At 55.0% G+C, this 24,189-nt stretch overlaps 2 protein-coding genes across 2 annotated transcripts; both read left to right on the top strand.

The window, feature by feature from the left end:
• The first annotated feature begins 1,635 nt into the window (after positions 1 to 1,635).
• LOC133349116 (serine/arginine-rich splicing factor 6-like) lies at positions 1,636 to 14,136 on the top strand. Its single transcript, XM_061562312.1, is given in 7 exon segments — positions 1,636 to 1,869; positions 2,824 to 3,068; positions 4,401 to 4,438; positions 4,440 to 4,511; positions 8,056 to 8,255; positions 8,652 to 8,717; positions 10,059 to 14,136. Coding segments are annotated over 7 exon segments (1,092 nt in total). The 5' UTR covers positions 1,636 to 1,762; the 3' UTR covers positions 10,423 to 14,136.
• Positions 14,137 to 16,932: 2,796 nt separating this feature from the next.
• Positions 16,933 to 20,592, top strand: LOC133349300 (transmembrane protein 200C-like). The gene has a single exon (XM_061562675.1). The coding sequence runs from the start codon at positions 17,763 to 17,765 to the stop codon at positions 18,660 to 18,662; it is 900 nt and encodes a 299-aa protein (XP_061418659.1). The 5' UTR covers positions 16,933 to 17,762; the 3' UTR covers positions 18,663 to 20,592.
• Positions 20,593 to 24,189: the final 3,597 nt, after the last annotated feature.

The following is a 24,189-nucleotide window of genomic DNA, read 5'->3' as shown; positions in this document are numbered from 1 at the left end:
CTCTCTCCCACATGAAGACACACACAGAGCCGTGGTCACGGCGAGACAGACACAGCCCGGCGGTGGCTCCCGGCACTACCCCCGGCGCTGACGCAGGAGGAGCTGCTCACACGAGCAACACGTTGTCTCGGCTCGCACTGTGGGAACTTAAAGACGGAGGCGCGTCCACCGGCATTGTGGCAATAGCTGCCACAATGCTGCACTCAACACAATCGCCAATGCCACTGTGGCCTTAAAATAGAACAACATACAGGGTGCTTCAACATGATGGACCCCATTTGAAATTGCTATATCTCTGCAACCACGAACCGCCCATGAATGAAACTCTTACCACTGGAACTTCCGATGACTTCATTTTCCAGCAAAACGGAGCACCGCCACATTTGCACCTGCAGGTTCGGCGTTTTCTCAACGACGCACCGCCTCACCGTTGGATAGGTGGCACGGGACCCCAAGACTTGGCGCTACACTCTTGGCCCCCAAGATCCCGAGACATCACCACACCCTGCGACTTTTTCTTGCGGGGATACGTCAAAGACCGTGTTTTTGTGCCACCATTAGCGACTAGTCTGGATGACCTCAAAAACAGAATCCCGGCAGCGGTGACTTCACTTTGAGAGGCGTTTGGAATGAATTCAACTATCGTCTCGATGTTGTCCGTACAGCAGGTGGAGGACACATAGAGCATTTATAAAATGGTTAGTAAAACTTGATAACTCATTAAACCGTTTGTAACTTTTTGTGTAATTGTAACATGTTGCCATCGTGAAATATACTGCTTTGAAACTGGGTCTATATTTGTGAAACACCCTGTTTATACAGACAACAGCCGACGGTTTGGGCGATGGCCCTTCTTGAAAGCGCATCCATAGGGAGGCCAGAACGAGTGGACAACCCGATAGGAGTGGTGCGAGGAGGCTCGAGCTCACTCCAGTGGAGGCCCTTCCGCCGACAGGGGCACGCGCACGCACTTTCAGGGCGGCGCCTTCACCTTCAGTTACAGCGATCAGGCTTACATTGGTGACGTAGAACACAATTCGCAATGACTACGAGGACATGTGACTGGGCTGACGGTAGCGGAATAGCTGAGATAATTCTCACACGGGCGGCTGGCAGGTAAGAGGATGACGATTAAGAAATTTCGCGGATAACAGGATGAAGATAACGCGGTGTGACGTCAGCCGCGCGGCTGGGTGTGACGTCACTTTACCGCCCGCGTGGGCGTTACTAAAGCAGTTACAAAATCAGATTACATATACGTGATGACGTCACGAGTATAAACATACAGGAGCAAACGTAACTATGGACTGGGTTCGATATTCTGGGTCTCATCACCAAAGTCAGAGTTGGTAAACATATGATGCTGGGTTACCGAGTGTAATTTGCAAGATAAATAAAAAGTATTGGTCTGGAAATCCAATGGGCGGATGGACTAAAACTTTCTTTTATTTGCGTGTGTGTGTGTGTGTTCTGGTCATTGTATACGCCTTGAATGAATAAACACATTTGGCATCCGGCAACACGTAATTACCAACGACTTTTTTAAAGTCGTAATGTCTGCATGTGACGTCAGCACCGGCTGCGTATTTGATGGCGTCATGTCCGCGTGTGAATTTCCGTGCCCGTGACGTCATGCGCGCGATCCGGTGACGTCACGCGAGTCGAAGCGAAGGCGGCCGTTACTCGGGCTTCGTGAAGAAGCGGAGAAGAAGCGAGAGAACGAGGGCAGAGACAGAGAGAGGGGGGTCAAACGACGACGATCATGTCGCGAATTTACCTGGGGAACCTGAGCTACAGGGCGCGCGACAAGGACATCGAGCGCTTCTTCAAGGGCTACGGCAAGATCGTGGAGATCAGCATCAAGCACGGGTGAGCGGCGCGGCCGCGTGCGCCTAGGCCTCGGGCCTGCACCGCGCGCCTCGCACACAACAACAACAGCAGCAGCCACCACCACGACGACGCCGCTTTCACTTTGTATTCAATGCATTTGACGCGATGTACAATAATGTTAAGAAGCTCTCGACGATGCTTTGTGTTCGCGCGTGTGTTGTGCTTGCGTACTGCATATTCTCGGTTAATTGAGCTAACGAATTACACACAAAAGTTTTCCCGCGGAGGGAGGAACGGAGATGGAGGCCGCGGGGCCTGGGCCTTCTCTCCCCCTGGCCGGGCCTTCACTCCCCCTGGCCGGGCCTTCACTCCCCCTGGCCGGGTCTTCACTCCCCCTGGCCGGGTCTTCACCGGGGCCTCCGCCTCGGGATCCCCAGGCCGGGCCTTCGCAGCCCAGCCCGGGCCTTGATTTCACAGCCCGGGCCTTCATTACGAGCCCGGGCCCTTCAGCCGCTGGTTCCCAGCCCGGGCCTTCACCTCGGGCCTCTGCCAGCCTCCATCTCGGGCCTTCATTTCCCAATCCGGACCTTCAGTCCCCACATCTCGGGCCTTCAGTTCCTTCCCCATCTCAGGACCTCGGTCCGGGCCTTCATTCCCCCACGCAGCGCCGGGCGGGGGGCGTCGGTTGCACAACCCTGGGCCTTCAATGCACGTCCTGGGCCTTCCCTCCCTGGTCCGGGCCTTCCCTCCCTGGTCCGGGACTTCACTTGGCGGCGCGGCGGGGCCGGGGCGGAGCCATAGCAGTTAGGGGCGGCTAGGGGCTCCCGCCTGCCTGCCACGGGCCCGCACAGTAAGGCGGCGACGACGAGCAGACGCCGCCGCGGCGCAGGCTGCGGCTCTTCAGACTCAACCCCCCAACACCGCACACCCCCCCCCCCCTGCCCCCTGGGATCCGTCCGTTCACGCTGCGCCTCGCCGCCTCCCCCGGGCCAGGTTCGGCTTCGTGGAGTTTGACGACACCCGCGATGCCAACGACGCCGTGTGCGAGCTGAGCGGCCGCGAGCTCTGCGGCGAGCGCGTGGTCATCGAGCACGCCCGCGGGCCCAAGCGCGACCTGCACGGATACGGGGGCGGCGGCGGCGGCGGCGGTGGCGGCGGCGGCGGCGGCGGCAGCAGCAGCGGCGGAGGATATGGGGGTACGGACTCTGGGCCCTCTGGCACATTGACCCAATCTCGAAGTAAGATCATTATCGGCTCCCCGATGTGTTTTTTTGGTTGCGCCGTGTGTTTGTCCGGCACGATGTCCGACGTTCTGAAGAGCGGAATCCCAGCGCGTTGGAGCAAAACGTCGGACATAGCACCGAACAACACGGCGCAACCCAAAAACACATCGGAGCATTGTACAGCACAACCGCGATAACCAATTCGCTATTGTAAGAGCATCATCCTCGGCCGTGGTTTGTACACTGCCGAATATAACGGCCCATCTCGTCGCCATCAATCACGGTCATTGTAATCATCCTTCCAGCACCTGCATAACGAGTGCATTTCATCGCACCATCTACCCCTTTGTAGTTCCTCTCGGGGGCATTCGTGCCGTTGTCTGCGATTCTCGCTCGTCTCGTCCGTCGACCATCCTTCCTTCTGGGTGTGGGTGATCTGCCTAACCCAAGTCCACCTACATTTACGAGCAGCCGCTATGATGTGTGGTGTGCCAGGCGCAGAAATATTCGTGGATCCACAATCCAGATAAACGTGGCTGGAATTACACCCTCATGGAATCCAGCCTTCTTGGAATGTAGACACGTGTGATGCCTATCCACAGCCATAGCGAGAAATCCATTGCCACCGCACACCGCAGTCAAAGCACAATGCGATTGCTGTGGTGTGGCAACATGCCATGAGGATGGGATGAATATAGGCTTGAATAGATTAGAGCTTTCGGGGATCCATTAGTGCGATCTGAGGAGACCGCTCAACCTCTCTGCCCTTCCCTGCGCTTGGGCGGCAAAAAACGAGCCCCGCTAAGCAGCGGTGAATTATCGGCGTGCGTGCAGTGGTGGCTCTGAACGTGCCAGTGGCTGCGTGTCTGTAGTCACTTGCTAAGCACAAATTCTTTGTAGTGGTGGCATGGTCCACCCCATCCTTTTGGCTGCCATTTTGTCAATCATTTGGATGATGGCCTCCCCACGGCATGCAAATTGTATCGATATTAAACCATGCCTCGCTATGCTCGTCAATGAATGTTGGTGAAAGCAGGGATAATATATGTGAAAGTATAGAAGTACACAGTACAATGTTGAACTTTGCCACGCATCTTGCTACATAGCCTTGAATCCACTTATGTTTGTGCAAAGCACTATCCAGGCTTAGTGCTGCTTGGCTTCCGAGTTTCGACGACATTGGGTGCATTCTCCACATAATTTGGTAATGGTGGTGATTACTTGTTTACAAACTGCACCGAGTATGGTTTCCGGTAGTGGATTGTCGAGAGCGTCTGTGTTTATGCGTGCAGGCGTCTTCCCCGTGCCTGTCGTGCCCAGCTAATGCCGAATGCGTGTTGTGTGTGGGCGGGGCTGGGACAGGCAGCATGGCGTTCCGCCACGGTCCCCCCTCCTCGCACCGACTACCGCCTGGTTGTGGAGAACGTCTCCAGTCGCTGCAGCTGGCAGGACCTCAAGGTGAGACGGAGCTCCCAGGGCTACCACGTGGTGGCTTTCATAATGCCCACCGCGGTCTCCGCCTCTCCGTGTCTGCTTACCATTCTTCTCTGTTTGAATACAAATTAAATTGCTACCACGTCCGTCTCGTGATTGGTGAAACGCAGGCACGAAAATATTAACCTTCGCCTCTACAGCAGTGATTCAATTAATGATCACTGTTGATGTCGCACTGCGATCGAGAATCCACAGCTTTTTATTAATATTTTTTTGTAAAACTCACGTTTTGAATGTGGTGGATACTTTTCAAAACATAGGATTTTTATTCTGTCAAACTGCAGCATCCACTTTAAAAATGTTCTTAAAGTTGCATGACCCAAAGAGGACATTCTGAACATCCCACGAGAGCGGGGCTTCTGATTGGCCTTCACAGATGACAAGGGATCACCGTGGAGTGAGAGAAGTGGCAGTTCTGCCTTGCGCTCAAACCTCTGTGCATTGACCGCACGGTCACCCGTGCACTGTACAGTATGTCCCTGGGCTCTTGATTCGTCCATCGATATTAATGGGTTCGTACTTTGCAGTCTGCGGTGCGAAAGTGACCAGTGAGAATGAGACAAGTCAACACGCGGTGGAGGTGGCGAGGGTGCAATGCCGTCTGGTGCTGGCGTGCCCTCCCTCCCTACGCAAACACCCGCACTGCTGTTAGTGTGTGGAATGGGGGCACTGTCCATTTTGCCAATGTACGCGGCACAGGCAGAGGGGGCAGCTGTTTCCATGTGGCCAGATCACCCCAAATGCGCCCGATGTCGTCAGATCTCCGAAGCTTTGCAGGCTGTGAGCCTGGTCAGTTTTTGGAAGACTGCCGTTTACTGTGCACCTGAACCACCAGGATAATGCAACACACAATATGTGTATGTTATCCGAGCCGAGCTTTGAGTTCTCCCCCACCCCCCAACCTGCACTCAAAAGGTGTTGAACATTGAACACTTGAGCTCGTTTTAGCCGTAGCGCTGTTATTGTGCGCAAAATGAGCACTCGCTTACTCAGTCGTGCTCAAGTAAACTCTTGGCAAGTGTTAAGATTAGTGGCCCAAGAATGGTGTCAATAATAGGTGGCGAAAACAGCAATGCCCCCTGCTCTTTGAGACAAGCGTAACCCTGGGTGTTATGTAACGTCCCTGCTGATGCACTTCAATCCAGCAGGAGGCGGTATAGTCACGCACAGACAAAGCCAGCATCGGCTGCTGGGCAAATGATGTGTGCAAGGACTTATTAATGCTGGCACAGGGCCTAAGGGGGTGGGGGTGGTTTTGACGACACCACTCCTATCCACCTTTGTCTCCCCGGTGCTTATATTTACACACGAGGTACTCATTTAAGGCCGAGTAGACTTATGGAAACCCAGTACTTGTTCAGGTAATCACTATAAATGTTAGCTATGGGCAGTAATAACAAATGGGGTGCTTGGATTCACAGCACAGGGCGCCAACCACTGCACCTCCGCTCCTGACAATACGGTGGCGCACGTGCGCTTGCGTAGACGGCAACGGCCGGCTGTCGTTAACATAGAATTGATGGGTCGGGCACGCGGCTCGCACCAGCGCTGTTGCCCTCGCGCGACGAGCATCTCGTTTAAAACAAATCGTACTGCACAGACGATGCGCACGGCATCCACTTGATTAGCACCGTTGGGTGCGACGACGCAGGGACAAACGATGGCCCTTAAAGGCTCGTAAATATCCACTGCTTTACTCGGAGTGTTGGTCAGTGTTTGCCGTGGCCCGTTGTTTGTGTTTAGCGAACAAATACGGCCGGCCTTTAAACTAACAACTGCACTCTGCAAACCGCACGTGTGCCAAGTCAGCTGTGACCTGACGGATGATGCTCGGCTGAAAGCGAGGGTTGTTAGATATTGTGTTGACGTTTTGTTTGAAGATAAGCGCCCGTGGTGAAAGTAGCAGCAGTCTGTTAGTGATTACCGTGGAAGCTTGGATTGCAGTGGGTACAGCAGCACTTTGTCAGACCACCACTGGATGTTCTCCACACTCCCATATCAGTCATGGGGGTTGATGCCCATACTTCATGCTTGTCATTGCGGGTTGGTGAAGGGTGGCAAGGTTCACTCCCCACTGTTCAGTAATAAAACTGGTTGCCAGGTTCATCGCGTGGTGTGCCAACTACTGCACCATCGCTGCAACCTCTGGATCGTAGTGTTTGTCTAAAGCTTGCAAAATGTTGAGTATAATTAGTGAACTATATAAATTATGCTGTTGACAGCTTGTTTTTATATTTAAATCCACCAACTCTCTTAGCAGCATCGATTCATAGTCCATACTTCACGCTTTGGTCAGTAGGCATTAAGTTGTGCATGCGAGACTTGGTTTCCAATTGTGTATGCCATTTGGAATTGAATTCACGCACGATTGATGGGTGTATCATGGCAACCCCCCTTCAACCGATGCTGAGCAGCATGGTGAAGTATGGTCAAACAACTCCCATGAGTGACACGGTGTGGGGGAGGCCTTCATCCAACAGTTGCTTATACAAAATGGCTGTACTTGAACACAAAGGGATCAAAACGTCTATTGTATAAGCTACGGTATGCAATGAGGTCGCACGGCTCGTACAACCACTCGAGGCACTACAATGCCCCGCGGTATAAAAATAATCATCAAACGGTATGGGGGAGAATCGTCACAGGCCTATTTAGGACCCTGTGGACTACACAGCCAGACTCGCTTGAAGTAGAAATGTCTTTGTTCAGTGGCATCATGATTACGCCTCTCGGTGCTTGCATCCCACTTGGGTGGTGCGGCGTGCACAGCGCAAGGCTCGAAGTCGGAAGGTTTCGGGTTCACACCGCGGTCTTGGGAAATGCCAGCCCCGAATCTCTGGGATCGTTAACATGAGTTCCGTTTAGTGGAAAGTTGGCAGTGAATGTCCTTCCTGTTAATTTGTCCACACCATGGAAATAATATTTCTCCTGAATGGTTGTTTGAGCAGAACCCCACTTTCGTTTTGTTGTTTATGGCCTATGAAGAAGAGCCATTGCCTGAAATGTCCCCTTATTGACGAACGCGTTGAATGCGTGTTATCTTTTATCGTTATGGAACTAGTGACGTCACTTGATTAAATCGCCATCAATGGCTTCATTTTAATGCTCAAGCGATGCCACTCCACACCCAGATTCCTAAAGTCTTCCAAGATATGGCAGGACATCAGGTGGGATCATGAGCCCATTTCTCTCTGGCTTCCTCCCACACACATCCCCTGACCAGGGTTGAGGAGTAGGCCCGACCACTCTTGCTTGTGGGAGGCCCTTTTTCTCCCAGCGGCGTGAGCATGAAATTGCAAGGATTTACCTTTGACCCAGGGTAGGGGTGGAGAGGGGCGAGGGTGCATCAACTTCCATTCATAGACAAGCGAGTTGATTGATGTACATTGCGTGTACCTATGTTGAACTTCTTTCGCACCGTACGTCGGCAACACGTGCCGATCGGAGGTGCGGCATTGCAATCGCGCGTCTACCCCCGTGTGAGACGAGGCGGTTGTTGTCGCTCCAGGACTACATGCGGCAGGCGGGCGAGGTGACGTACGCGGACGTGCGCGGGGACGAGGGCGTGGTGGAGTTCCTGACGTACGCTGACATGCGCCGCGCGCTCGACAAGCTCGACGGCTCCGACATGTACGGCCGCAAGATACGGCTCACGGAGGAGCGCAGCTTCTCCCGGCGCCGCCGCTCGCGCTCCCGCTCCCGCACGCGGTGAGCGCCCGCGCGGCAAACGCGCCAACACCGTGCGGTAACACCGGAGCGTTGTCACTAAATGCTCGAAAGATCGAAATTCAAGTCTGCTTTGGCTAATTTTGGTTATAGACTTCTTCCCTGGGTCGTTGTTCAGCCTCCTGGCTCTTTGTCTTTGGGATGTTTAACGTATATTTTAAACGAGACGTTTCGGTGAGCCGGAACAATAACAATTGGCGCTTTTAAACACGGGACCGTTTGTATTTTTGCAGCTGTTGGGTTGTGGAGGGTCATCACGACACAAAAATCAATGCAGCACACTTGCCCCCGACAGTGTGTTAAAAATGACACGGGGGATCTTTGTTTTACGAGTGCGTCGGTTTGATCACGTGTATGCGTGTCGGTGCATGTCCCCAGCTCTCCACGGCGCCGATCCCTGAGCCGCAGCAAGAGCCGCCGCTCGCGCTCCAAGTCGCGCTCACGGTGAGTGCTGCCCTTCCCTCGCACCGCCCGTGCGGTCTTTTGAGCTCTCCGCAGGAGACAAGGCAACCACGTTCACAACCGCATTTTGATTGATGGGCACGCTGCGTTTTTAAACGACCGCATTTCTCATTTATATGCGTTTTTCACAATGTAAAAAATCGGGAGTAAAGCATAAATAACGAGGGAAATTTCGATTTAAAGCTTTTGTGACTGCAGGGATTCATCTTCTTGGTTCTTTCGGTAAAGTCAGGTAGAAGGGAAGTAATAAAATAATAAAAATTAAACATAATATAATAATTCTCACGACGTTTCGGCCACAACGCAAGCAGCCGTCCTCAGGTGAAGACCAGGTCTGTCGGGGAGACAGCGTCTGAAGAAAACGAGGGAAATGTCTAAAGGAATGGGTCTCACATCCCGCAGCAATGGTGTTTTTATTAATTCTGAGAGGCCTCATGGTGGGGTGAAGACCTCCTTTCAGAGTGGGAACGTGGGCCCCTTTGTGCTGTCCGTGACCACACAAGGCCGGTTGCTTCGAAAACGGCCCCTAAACGATGTTTACCGGTCCCTGCAAGCATCGTAACCGGACTAATTGGGTGTTTGAAGGAACTACATTCGAACTGGCGAACACGGGGTTTCTAAGTTTAGTGCCATGCTCAGTCACTTATGTCACAGCAAGGGCTTCTTGCAATGACAGAGGTGACCGAGGCGTGTGTTAATGCACCGCCCGCCAGAGGTATTTGACAGTCTTCTTTGACCTTCAAATACTTGTTAAAGTTACAACAAGCCCCTTGCGATCAAATCGGGACAGAAAACGACTTCTGACCGCCATTAATCAATTCTTTGGGCGCATAGATCCCACAAAGCCGTCCATGGCCATCCTACAAGGTACGAGTGAGGAGACCAGATACGAGGGGATGCCCAAGGGAGATGAGGGGGATTCGGAGCACCGCACACCGAACGGGCTTAAACCTCAACCAGCTGATCCGTGAAGATGAGGATTGGGCAAAGTGGTGGGAGATGACAACCGGAGCTGCCAACGTGATCTTACCGTGAGGACGGTCATGGGGCCACAGCCGGACGGGTGAATTTAATCCTCGGCAAGGAAAAGGTTTCTCCGACACCCAGACCTACAAGCGTTCCGTCAGGTGCAGGGGTAGTGTTGTTGAGGCCCTATTATCACCCTGACCGGCTGTGCTCGTGTGTTGCTGTGCTCGTCTGTGTGCGTCTGTTGGATGTGCCGGCGTGCGTGCGTGTGGTGCTGGCGTGCGTGTTTGTGACTGCGTGCATGCGTGTGCGTGGCTGCGCTTGCGTGTTTGTGACTGCGTGCGTTCACATCGGCAGATCGCGCGGCAAGGCAAGTCGCCGCTCCAAGTCGCGCTCTCGCTCCAAGTCGCGTTCCCGATCCAAGTCGCGTTCCCGCTCCAAGTCGCGTTCGCGCTCCAAGTCGCGCTCTCGCTCCAAGAGCCCCGTCGTCAAGGGCAGCCGCTCGCGCTCCAAGTCCCGCTCTCCGCCACGGAAAATGATGCGGTCGCCATCCCGCTCGCCGCTCAAGCAGAACGGCGGCGGCGCCGATGGGGACCAGGGGGGGGCCCAGCGCCAGGCCGGCTCGCGCTCCCGCTCGCCGGCGCGGTCCAAGTCTCGCTCGCGCTCGCCGGCGCACTCTTCGTCGCCCATGCGCTGTCGCTCCACCTCGCCCCGCGATTGAAAAACTTCCCCTTTTATCTGACCTCTGACCCCTTTCTAAAGACCCCGCAGATTCCATTGGCCCAGGCGCCTACCCCCTCCCCCCATTTACCTGTTGAGTTAATTTTGTTTCTTTTCTAGTTTTATTCACTACCAGCTCGCAATTTTTTTGTTATGAATATTAACCTCTTTAGATTTGTGTTACGCTTCAGCAGGATTAAAGATTCAGCGGCGTTAGATTAATCGAGTTACAATCCTAAAATAAAACTACAAAAGTTATTATTACATTTTCCATACAAATGAACGCCAGGGAGAGGGGGGTTTCAGGCACCGGTCCCCACGTTGCGACGTTTTAATCTTTTTCCCTTGCGGTGGGTGGGCACGGTATGTTCGTTGTGAAGTCAGTGTTGCATTGTGGGGTGACGTGGCACCGCAGGGCATGGTAGCCGCAAGTGAGATGGATGGGCCCCCAGTCGATAGTGGTGACTTTAGGAAATGTCCAACCCCTACACACTCCCCACCGAAAGTCCCACTTTGCACGCTCGGTGTTTAAAGTGTTGCCATGGTTACCATCGTCATTCCTGTCCTAACGCAGTTTTCTCTTTGTGCTAAACCAAACAAAAAAACGTGTAATTTGTCGCCACTGCCACGAGTGAGACCTGCGGAGGTCAACGCTCCCAAACGAACACCCCCACGTGTGCCCCCACGCTCCCCAGCGTCCGCTTGCTCCCTCACGCCACCCGTGTCCCCCTGCCCCCCGCAGCCTGCTCCCCTTTGCTCCCCCTGTGATTGTGAAACACGCCTCAGTCTCACCCTGGCATAGTCTCGTCCTGGAACAAACGGTAGCGCCTTGGCAGTCGTTCATTTCCAGTGTCACGCCTGCGATTTAATTTCCTTTGCAACGTGCGAGTAAATGGTTTATTTTAGCGGTGTATTGCGTAAAACCCTAATTGCTTTTAGCAGGGAGGGAGAGGGTTCTCGGTTAATGAAGTCTCTCCTTAAAAGGATATGAGAGTTGACCGGCAGTCAAAATCAACTTTCTAAAATTGTCGTTAATCAAACACATTTCTAGTGCCCTCCCCCGTCCACCGCCAACCTCCGTTGTTGCTTTTTCCAGCGCTAGTTCCGTTGTCCCCCGCTGATAGCTTCTCGCGAAGACGACCTTCGAAAGGACGTCTGCGTGCCGCGTGGGCGCCGCGTGGGCACCGAGCGGACGAGGTTTGTGTTTGGTGTTCCCGTGCCGCTCGCTCGCCGGCTCGGTCACTTCGCGACGAGTCGCTCTCGCGATGGCTCTTGGACGAGCCGTCCACCACGACGACACATCCCGGCGTGGTCGATGTGTGCCCATGGTGGTGGGTGACGAGGTGTGTTATGGTGTGGTTGGCTTTGTCCCGTCGTGGATGACACATCCGGTCCACACTTGGCTGTGAATGCTTGTCCCCCCCCACTACCCCTGTAACCGTGTGGGCGGTGCATGTCAGCCTGGGAAATTTGCAGCGCTAGCATCGGCGTGTGCTCTGGCAGTGCTTCTCCTTAGGGATTCATCATGCGTAATAGCCACCCTCCAACAGCAGAAAAGAAATCGGCTGGGAGCAAATGAATTACAGCGGCTCGCTGTGTCGTGAGTACAGCTCTCTTCATTTTCCAGGTAGTGAGAGGTGGAAGGGGGATTGGGCCGAGAGACCCCTTGATCATCTTAGAGGTCCTGTCCTGTTCTCTGAAACCGTGGGGATGCCGAGACCTCGGTGGGAGGTTTTTTTTTTCGGACATTTCACCAGCCTCGACTGCATCCCGTCGATGTCGGCTTCGGGAAATGTCAACGTCGCCGTGTCGCATAGTGCCGCAGCGCGTAACATCGTGTTTTGTATTGACAGGTTTAGAAATGTGACGCGACTTCTGATTGAAAACACTTCAGGCTTATTGCATGCGACATACGCGGAGCGTTGCTAACCAGTAGGCGATCGCAGCTTAGTCTTGAGTGTTGGCGTTTAGGGCGAGGAGTCGCCGGGAGTAGGCTTGTTGATATTTTACCCGATTCGTAATCGAGTTCCACAAGTCATGGGAATCGATAATCGGAACACGGTTTGAGTTGAGTTGCAATGAAACCGATTGGCATGCCAACATTTCTTTTTGGTCATTTTATAACTCGGCACAAGCCATATTAACAAGAGCTTTACAGCCCGTTATTCCACTGCGAGATGGCCTCACCATGCCCTGCCAGTATGGGGAATGGTTGAACATACTTCACCACCCTGGTTAGGGCGTGTTGGGGAAGGTGAGGTTGATGAACTGAAGACTTTTTTTCTCCTTTTTCATTTAAACATCAATGCTAAAAACTCGAAAAAACCCTGCTGCAGAGTGCGGCGCACATGTTGATGGGGATGGAAGACAGCCAGAGCCTGTGCTCGCGATTCGTCTTGGCAGATTGAATGGAAATCGCGCACCGAAGTCTCCGCTGCCCGTGTGGCTCGTTGCCAACCTGCGACGCGCGCCCCCTCGCCACTAAAGTGGTGCGCCAACGCAGAAATTGCCCACGAACCGAAAAATCTCCACTAGAAGAGAGTCTTTGTCCCGTGACACGATGCCAGGAACACGGTTGTATTTTAGGTGGGGTGGGGGGGGGGTGAACAAACACGTTATTGTTTTGAAGGTGCTGTTGCCTGAAATGTTGGCCTGCAGTCCGCAATTCTTTTACAGTTTTAAGAGTGATGTTCCTGCCCAGTGGTGAGGGCGTTTTGGTCTATTTTGTGGGAGTGAGGAAAGAGTGGTGGGGTATTGGCGATGTGGCCGATGGAAAATGAGCGAGGATTTGGGGTGGGGGGGGGACACTTAGGACGTGGGCCTGCGTCTCTTGCCAAAGCGACGATGCATTTCGGTCACTGGCAGAACGGTGAATCTGGCCTGTCGACGTGAATGTCACGCGTGGCTGTGAGAGGGATGCCTCCCCACCATCATTAACGCGGTCGTAGAACACACAATATATGTGATGCGCCGAGGCTTTTTGGCAGTGGCCCTGGAAAGTTGGACCGTTGCCAAAAATGTAGTCCATTATATACGAGCGCCAAGGCAGCTTGAGTAGTAAATGTGAGTTTTTGAATTTACGCAAGTACACCACTGAAGCTCCTTAGTTTCAAATAACGTGCATTTCAAGAATTGGATTTAGCTTAGTGTCCTGTTTCCGCGCCTAATGGGGATGGTGCACTGCACTTTGACCCTGGCGACTCTGCTCTTGATTCTCAACCGTGGGCAACATCGATGGCAAATATCTCATCGGGTCCTGGGCCCTCTCTCCACGCTGCCCAACCTGGAAGAATGTCAAACAGCCATCGCAGCTCACGAAATGGGGAGGCCATCCAGCGCTGGATTGACAGTGCGCTGTACACTTACGTGATTTAAATATAAATAATATTTACAGCCTTTTGTCAATTATCCACTGCTGGATGAAGGGCACCCGATGGCGTTGTAATCACCATTACAATCCACTGCCGGACTTTGTAAGAGCCCCTTACCACCTGTACCAAGGTGTCCTCGTCGTGTTACACGAAGGCGTCATTTTAAACAAATCTCGCAGCTTCGTCTCCCGTTCATGGAGTGAAGGAACGCCTGACGGAACAAAGGGAATCGATCTCCCCACGCGTGCCCTGTGCACGGCACCTCTGAGGAGACGCGGGATCTGAAACGACGCTGTTTTGTGTTTTTTGTCCCCAAATATCTTAATACAGTTTTTAAAAACGTGTCTCGTGGTTGTGGTGTTTGTGTGGTGGTGTCTCGTGGTTGTGGTGTTTGTGTGGTGGTGTCTCGTGGTTGTGGTGTTTGTGTGGTGGTGTCTCGTGGTTGTGGTGTTTGTGTGGTGGTGTCTCGTGGTTGTGGTGTTTGTGTGGTGGTGTGCACGGTGAGCTGTTCCGCGTGGTGTTGGTGTCTTAAGATTGTCGTGTTACTGATTTCGACATTTGTGGTTGTGTTGGCAGTGGTGAAATGTAAGTATGAGTGGTGGTGTTTGGGTTGTGGTAATGATGTGCATTGTGAGGTCGTGGCTCTTCAGTTGGAAGTGAGTTGTCTGCGGTTGGTGGTGGTAGTTGTTGGGTCGTGTAGCCCGCATGCCCAACCACCGCATGCCCAAGCAGCTAAACGGGCGCGGCACGGGCTCGAGAAGAGGTGGACTGATGTGGTGCAAAAGGATGTGGAGCTGATTGGACTTGCTGATGACCGGTAACCATTGGTGTAAAGACCGTCCTCTGGAGGAGGTTCGTGAAGGACTCTGCTGGGGAGGTGGAGGCAGGCGCCCTCCAGCAGATGGGCGACGCTCACATAAAAAAAAAGTAGCAAAGTCGGGAGCACAGCTGATGCATCTGCCAGTCATCTCGGTCAACCCACGGCGCCTCGGTATGCTCTGTGACCTGACAACGGCCCTTCGACACTTCACGTGGCCTCGCCAAGCATGGCACAAGCGCCGCCGTGACGTCCCCGCCACTTGTGGTTGTCGTCGGCGGACTGCTGAAAGTGACTGACGCCAGGCGGCGTCGTGGTTTAGTGACGCGCCCCGCAATGTCGCAGCACCGGCCATGACGGGGTGAGGAAAGCTGTGCAGCCGGGTAAATATGAGACGCTGCTGGTAAATATAGAACACTGAGCATTGCGACCCCCAGAGAGAGCTCGGGATGAATGTGCGGTGAATATCGCAGGTGCTCAATTCGCGTGCCACTTGGGAAATTCCACGTGAAGCCAAATGGTGTGAGGGCGTGGCTCAGGTTGGAGAGCTTTGGGGTTGCTGTTGGCGAGAGAAGGGAACGCCTGGGCTGGTGTATGGCGGGTATGGCCACGGCTGGCGTAGGATGATGATTTCGTACGACCATTGAAGATCACCTATTACATATTCAGAGCTTAGTGCTTTGATAGTTTGTGAATTTTGCACATCCATACACTCATTCTCCCACTCACATCCACTTACCAACTCGCTCATATACCCACCGCCTTCAAATGTATATTTGGGACAATGCGACATTTAGTGGTCAATGGTTGAGTGTTTGACCCGCAAGTGACACGCGGGAGAGAATGCCATCTTTTCCACGTGTGCGTGGCAAGTACACGTGTGGGTGGGGCCCCATCTGGGCGTGGCTAGTATAGGTGTAGGTGGGGCCACGCACCGGTGGGCGTGGCTAGTACAGGTGAGGGTGGGGCCACACCTCTGCGGGCGTGGCTAGTACAGGTGTGCGAGAGGAGGGGACAGGTGTGCCTGTGGAGAGGAAGCGTCACTTCCCCGGAGCTCGCGAAGGAGAGGAGACATGGAGCGGGGAGCCGCGGTCCAGGTACGGCTCCTGCTTGCCCGGTCGTGCCAGGACCCCTCGCCGCGGGGGGGGGGGGGGGGATCCCATAGGGTGCGGGGTTGGGGGGCAATGGGGGAGGGAGAGGTGGCTTGGCTGAGTGACAGCTGAGATAGAAGGTGGCACAGCTGATAATGTGTGAAGGAATAGCAGCACGGCGGAGATGAGATACCAGGTGACAGTTGCGATAGGAGGTGACAAGCTGAGTGACAGCTGAGATAGGTGGCACAGCTGACAATGTGTGATGGAGAAGCGCAGGTGAGATCGGTGATAGCTGAGTTCAAATGTGGCTCAGCTGATCGGTGGCATAGCTAATTATTTCTTTTGCCTGAACAGACTTTTGGAGGAAGTGCTGTTAGCGAGTACCTATGAAGGCCGCCACGGCACACGAGGGGGTGGTTGTCCAGCACCGCGCCTGACTGCCTTTATCTCTTGAGTAGCGATGTGTGCACATCCAACTAGTTACTCATTTCAGGCTGAGTTGGCCTAGGGGAGGTCCGGGACTGGTGTTGGCCACGAGCGGGAATCAAACTCTGGTCGCCAGGGATACAAACACGGGCTACGCACGGGAGGTCACCGAAGTCGAGGCAGAGGCCGTCACTGTCAGGTGCGTAACGGAGTGTGTCATCATCTCCTGGAGCCTCCTCAACCCCCCGCAAGCGCACGCCGTGCCGCAAAACGCTGCACGCACCCGATAGTTGGTAACAGCCGATACCAGAGCCAGTGCCAACCTCGTGGCCCGACTCGTATCTCTATCATTCGTCCATCACCGCTCGCCCAACCACGACCTAACCCGAATATAACCGTGATTCTATCCTGACCTTGACTCTGCCCTACACCGCAGTGGCTCCCATCTGTGATGCCCGTGTGATGGAAGGAATCGTGGCTTTAAATAGAAGATCGATTTGAATCGCTGTGTTGCGAACCCTGCTGCTGGGCTCCATCGCTGATGGAGGGGTCTGTGTCGCTTGTGGGGGAAGGGTCACAATTAGGAGAGGGAGGGGAGGGAGCCTGGTGGAGTGTTTCAATCGAGATCGGAGCTGCATCTCTGCCTGGCTCCATCCGCGGAGCAAGCGAGGGGAGGAGGAGGAGGGGGGGATGCAAGGGAACACGGGAGGGAGGGGGCGGAGGGAGGCAGATGGAGGGAGGGATACAAGTCCCCCCGCCTCCCGCTCCTCCCTCCCGCCTTGGCGCCGCGATCCTCTCCGGGAGATGCTCCGTCTCTTCGTATCACGTCCCGTTGCTGCTGCTCTCGCCGTTGCGATGGCCCGCGGATAAACAGGGCACCAGCCGCACCAGCCGCACCAGCCGCACCAGCCGCACCAGCGGCGTGTGCGGGAAGCGACCTGTCCTCGAATTGCGAGCGGTCGTGGCGTGCGGCGACATTTATTTATTTATTTTGTGCAACAATTCTGTGATCTGACGCGCGAGCTGTGATTTAGCGGCGCTCCAGGTCGTGTCATCACAACTCTTGGACACTCATCTCCATCGCCTCCATCACCTCCATCATCACCATCATCCCCATTATCGCACACTGTACCTGCCTCCCCTCTCCCCGAGTGCGTGAGCTGTGATTTGCGTGCTCCCTGCGTTTTGCTTAAAAGTCTCCCTGCTGCTGCTTCTGCTGCTGCTTCTGCTGTTGCCTCTGCGTCAATTTGTCTCAATTTGCATCCTAAACGTTTCTTCGCCTCGCGTCGTCTCCCTCCTCCCATCTCCATCGGCTCTCCTCCACCCTCCCGCGTCCCACATCACCCGTCCGCGCCGCACATCTCGGTCCGTCCGTCGCCCCCACGCCCACCACCACCTCTCCCCGTCCTCCTCTCTCCCTCTCCTCCATCGCCTCTCTCTCTTGCTTCTTCTCTCTTCTGTCATCTCTCCTCTCCCTCTCACCTCGCGTCCCTTTTTCCTCTCTCTCTCCTATTCTTCTCCCCTCCCTCCCTCCCTCTCTCTCTACTCCCCCTCCCTCTGTCATCCCTCCTCCCGCCCGGCTCTCGATTTCCACTCGCGCTGCTCTCCAGCCAGGGCCGCCGCTCCTCCACCGATGCCGGCCATGATCGCCACGGGCGGCCTCATCCGCGGTCTCGCCGCGGCCACGCGGAAGCAGGAGGCCATGCGGGGCCTGGACCCCGAAGGCGACCCCGGCTCCACGCGCCGCCAGCGCCGGCGGCGACGGCGGCGGCGCAAGAGGAAGCGCGAGGGGCGCGACGTGGTGCTGGTGCGAGGCCGCCTGCGCCTCGTGTCCCTGGCCGGGCTGGTGGCCCTGCTGGGGCTGCTGGTGCTGGCCCTGGGCATCGCCCTGGCGGTGCTCGGGTACTGGCCGCCTCCATCTGCGCCGTCGTCTCCGGACTCTGACGACGCCGCCCCCAAGGACGACGCCGCCGAGTCGAGTCGAGACAACGGCACCGCCGCCCGGGACCGGGTGCGAGGCTTCCACGGCGTCCGCGGCGAGAGGGGGCAGCGCGGCAGCGCCGAGGAAGTCCCCGCAGCGCGCAGCCTGCGCTGGCTGGCGGGGCAGATGCTGAGCGCCGAGCGCATGAAGGTGGTGGGACCGCTCGTGATGGGAGTGGGGATCTTCGTGTTCATCTGCGCCAACGCGGTGCTGCACGAGCGCCGAGACCGCGACACGCGCCTCATCCGCCTGCGCGACCTCTACTCGTCGGCCATCGACGCGGCGGCCAACGGGGTCGCTGGCCTGGGGCCGCCGCCGCAGCAGCAGCAGCAAGCGCCGCTCGCCACTGTGGAGACCCTGAAGCCACGTGATGAGATGCGGAGAGCCCGAGGAGGAGGAGGAGTTGCTCTTCCTGGGGTCCCCTCCTCCTCCACCGCTTCCTCGCCGCGGCCACCCCGCGGAGACCCCCTTGTCCCGTCGGGGTCCAAGGCAGGGATCCGCGGGGCTGCGACTGAGGGGACCCTGGAGATGACCCGTGAGACGAGGTTTTGACTGCGAGAGGAGGTTTTGATTCTGGAAGGAGGAGGAATGATTGTGAGGAGGGAGAGTTTCCCGACATGAGCCCAGGAGACGCTTTCTGACCACGGGCTCACATCATCGCATCCCATTGCATCCCGTCGCATCGCGTCCCATTGCGTGGCGTCGCATCGCGTGGGCGATTCGCCGCACCCCTTGGCTGGCGGTGATGGAGACATCGGAAAAGTTTGTTGCCGGAATGGTCGGAAGGAACTGGAGCAGTGATCAGCAACAAGTGGATTCTGACCTTCGCTCTCCTCCCCTCTCTCCTCCGCGTTCCCCACCGCTCCCTGGGGTTCACCCGGGTTCACTGGATACCTGCAATCCCTGGTGTCACCACGTGGGAGAGGACGGGAGGGAGTTCTCGGAGCTGGGAACTTTTGGTTTGACACCCGGTCGCGGGTGGAGGACCCGGACGTGCCGAGTGCGTGTGGCGTGAAGCACTTTGTCTGGACTGAGCGGAGTCGTCGCGAGGTGCGTGGAGGGGTGAACACGGGGACGTTTGGTGTGGGAAACACACGAGTTCGACACCTGGGCAGCCGCGATCCATGGGGGGAGGGGACGGACGGGAGGGATGACGGGTTAAGTTGGGGTGATTCAGCCCATCACCACAGTCCTCCGGTCGATAAAAAAACTATAATCAGCACTTTTCGATAATTTAACGGCGTGTGTTTGTGTGTGTCACGGTCAGACTGGTCACCGTCATAGGAACGTCCCATTCCCACCACTGGCTAAGTGCCCCCCGCCGCCCACGTGATGAGAGCAGCCAGGCGCGGCCACGTGGCCTCAGCGCCTCGCGACGCGCGGTGCTCGTGCAGCCCCTTGCGTCGCTCCACTGCTGGATGAGGGCCTCCCCACGCCCTGCAGGTGCGGGGTTGGTGAGGGCGGGGAGCAGCGTAGCGGCCTACAGCAAGCAGCCTTGCACGATGTTTCCCTTCCCAATCACTCACCAGGCTCGACGCTTGCTCGGCTGCCCGAGAGGCGACGACTCTGCGGGCCATTGGCCGTGGGCCACGCGCGGCTCTCTCCGCCGTCACGCTCCACGGGCGTTCTCTGGATTGCAGCCGCTAGAGGCCGCTACATTGACCGCGATGTAACAAATATAATAATCGATCATCGACTCGCGATCCAGATTTTGCAATCCCTGCCGGGGAGATGGGAATGGCGCGGGGCTCGTTGTGAATGCGGCGACGTCGCTGGAGCGCTGTCACGGCGACCCATCCGGAGAGGGCAGCCGCTCGACTCGACTGATCGCGACCATTTCTTTTCCTCCTATTGCGCAACTGCTCGCTCAGCTGTGGACAAAGCAGCTGCGTCCGATGAATTTGAGAGCGACTTGGTCGCGTGGCAGACCCAGGAGAACCCGGGACCCGTGCAGCCGAAAGACACCGCTGCTAACTCCACAGGACCACGGGGTCTCTGTGTAAGAGGGACCTCTAAGGGACCCCCGAATCCCTCTCATCTGCCCTTCCCCCCGTGGCTAGAACCCCCACCCCCTTGTTTTTCGGACAAACTTCATTATCGCGGGGGTCTCGTAGTGGGGTTACGGGGGTTTGTACAGACACAGGGACCTCCCGTGTGTGTGTGTCCGGGGTTGAAGACCCCCTCTGACGACGGAGGCCGCGTCCCCCGAGACCCGAGAAGATCCCTATGAAGGGGATCTCCGTCGGGCGTGAGAGTCGGCGTGTTGGGGCTCAGCGTCGTTAACATTAACATAGCACACAGCACAGACAGTTGACGTCACACACAGCACAGACAGTTGACGTCACACACAGCACAGACAGTTCACGTCATACACAGCACAGACAGTTGACGTCACACACAGCACAGACAGTTGACGTCACACACAGCACAGACAGTTGACGTCACACACAGCACAGACAGTTGACGTCACACACAGCACAGACAGTTGACGTCACACACAGCACAGACAGTTCACGTCACACACAGCACAGACAGTTGACGTCACACAGCACAAACAGTTGACGTCACACACAGCACAGACAGTTGACGTCACACACAGCACAGACAGTTCACGTCACACACAGCACAGACAGTTGACGTCACACACAGCACAGACAGTTCACGTCACACACAGCACAGACAGTTGACGTCACACAGCACAAACAGTTGACGTCACACACAGCACAGACAGTTGACGTCACACACAGCACAGACAGTTCACGTCACACACAGCACAGACAGTTGACGTCACACACAGCACAGACAGTTCACGTCACATACAGCACAAGCAGTACACGTCACACACAGCACAGACAGTACACGTCACACACAGCACAGACAGTTGACGTCACACAGCACAAACAGTTGACGTCACACACAGCACAGACAGTTGACGTCACACAGCACAGACAGTTGACGTCACACACAGCACAGATAGTTGACGTCACACACAGCACAGACAGTTGACGTCACACACAGCACAGACAGTACACGTCACACACAGCACAGACAGTTGACGTCACACACAGCACAGACAGTTGACGTCACACACAGCACAGACAGTACACGTCACACACAGCACAAGCAGTTGACGTCACACACAGCACAGACAGTTCACGTCACACACAGCACAGACAGTTGACGTCACACACAGCACAAACAGTTGACGTCACACACAGCACAGATAGTTGACGTCACACACAGCACAAACAGTTGACGTCACACACAGCACAGACAGTTCACGTCACACAGCACAGACAGTTGACGTCACACACAGCACAGATAGTTGACGTCACACAGCACAGACAGTTGACGTCACACACAGCACAGACAGTACACGTCACACACAGCACAGATAGTTGACGTCACACACAGCACAGACAGTACACGTCACACACAGCACAGACAGTTGACGTCACACACAGCACATACAGTTGACGTCACACAGCACAGATAGTACACGTCACACAGCACAGACAGTTGACGTCACACACAGCACAGACAGTTGACGTCACACAGCACAGATAGTACACGTCACACACAGCACAGACAGTTGACGTCACACACAGCACAGACAGTTGACGTCACACACAGCACAGACAGTTGACGTCACACAGCACAGACAGTTGACGTCACACACAGCACAGACAGTTGACGTCACACAGCACAGACAGTTGACGTCACACACAGCACAAGCAGTACACGTCACACACAGCACAGACAGTTCACGTCACACAGCACAGACAGTTGACGTCACACACAGCACAGATAGTACACGTCACACACAGCACAAACAGTTGACGTCACACACAGCACAGACAGTACAAGTCACACACAGCACAGACAGTTGACGTCACACACAGCACAAACAGTTGACGTCACACACAGCACAAACAGTACACTTACTCATCATATCGCTGATAAAACACACAACACACATAGTACACATTGCATAAATACAGCAAGCACATCGCAGCATAGCACACAGAGAAAGCACTGCACACAAGCGACGCACATAGTACACATGGCACCAAACAATGCATCAGGGTAATCATCATACTGCTACTGATGATGGTCGTGCTGCTACAACTGTTGCTGCTGCTGCTGATGATGGTGATAGTGTTAGTAGTCATGATGGCGGTGGTATTGAAGGTATCGATGGTGATTGTGCTGATGGTGGTTGTAATGATGATGGTTCTGTTGATTGTAATCATGGTGATGGTAATGATGATGATTGTAAGGCTTTACTCATGATGATGATTGTGATGGTTGGAGCCAGGGTAATGGTGGTGATGATGTTGTAGATAGGATAATGATGATGGTTGCGGCTGTAGTCACGATGATGGTAAGGATGATGATGATACGCGTCTTGTAACACGTGCGTGTAACGCTTGTCTTAAAGCAATAACCATTCACCCAGACCCCGCCTCCCAATCGCGAGGCGAACCACTATAGCTACTTAAAGACGTCATGACCACGTGTCATCTTCCACAACCACGACGATCATCCACAACCACGACAATCATCTACAACCACGAGGGATCATCCACAACCACGTGTCATCATCCACAAGCACGTGTCATCATCCACAACCACGTGTCATCATCCACAACCACGAGTCATCATCCACAACCACGAGTCATCATCCACAACCACGTGTCATCATCCACAACCACGTGTCATCATCTACAACCACGACGATCATCCACAGCCACGTGTCATCATCCACAACCACGTGTCATCATCCACGTGTCATCATCCACAACCACGTGTCATCATCCACAACCACGTGTCATCATCCACAACAACGTGTCATCATCCACAACCACGTGTCATCATCCACAACCACGTGTCATCATCCACAACCACGAGTTATCATCCACAACCACGAGTCATCATCCACAACCACGAGTCATCATCCACAACCACGTGTCATCACCCACAACCACGTGTCATCACCCACAACCACGTGTCATCACCCACAACCACGTGTCATCACCCACAACCACGTGTCATCATCCACAACCACGAGTCATCATCCACAACCACGAGTCATCATCCACAACCACGAGTCATCATCCACAACCACGTGTCATCACCCACAACCACGTGTCATCACCCACAACCACGTGTCATCATCCACAACCACGTGTCATCATCCACAACCACGTGTCATCACCCACAACCACGTGTCATCACCCACAACCACGTGTCATCACCCACAACCACGTGTCATCACCCACAACCACGTGTCATCATCCACAACCACGAGTCATCATCCACAACCACGTGTCATCACCCACAACCACGTGTCATCACCCACAACCACGTGTCATCACCCACAACCACGTGTCATCATCCACAACCACGTGTCATTATCCACAACCACGTGTCATCATCCACAACCACGTGTCATCATCCACAACCACGACAATCATCCACAACCACAACGATCATCCACAACCACGAGTCATCATCCACAACTACGTGCGATCATCCACAACCACGAGTGATCACCCCCCCCCCCCGTGATTTCTCCTCGTCACGCACGGCGCGCGGTGTGCTGATCGCTGTGACGAGCATCTGGGTCGCGCCGGGTGAATAAAGACGAAAAGGAACTCCGCGCCTGTGGGTGAGCGATGGGGGCGGGGATGGCCACGTCACGATTCCGCGTCGATTCGTCGATTAAAATCGATGCGTGGCACGACCGTGCGGGAAGGAACCGATTTTTTTTCGATTTTGTCTTTCCAGACACAATTGGTGGAAGGGAAAGTAGGCAAAGCGAGACGAACAACAGTTCAAGGTGATGAGGCAGTGCGGGTGACAGTGCACCCGGGACTAACAGGACTGGTGACAGCCGACGACAAGGACAGCGGTTACAGACAGGGCCCGGACGCAGGTCCATGAGTTGGTCTCGCGTCATCGCAGTGCCCGCTGGTCCCCGTGCCCGCTGGTCCCCGTGCCCGCTTCGTCTGCGGGCGAGTCGTAAGCACGAGGATCGCACGCGCGGTTCCGTGCGTGCGCCCGGAGCACGAGCGTC

Source organism: Lethenteron reissneri, chromosome 29 (assembly GCF_015708825.2).
Source record: "Lethenteron reissneri isolate LAM-NWPU_2019-01 chromosome 29, ASM1570882v1, whole genome shotgun sequence".
Lineage (NCBI taxonomy): Eukaryota > Metazoa > Chordata > Hyperoartia > Petromyzontiformes > Petromyzontidae > Lethenteron > Lethenteron reissneri.
The sequence above is the reverse complement of the archived record's forward strand: the minus strand, read 5'-3'. Positions and strand labels throughout refer to the sequence as shown.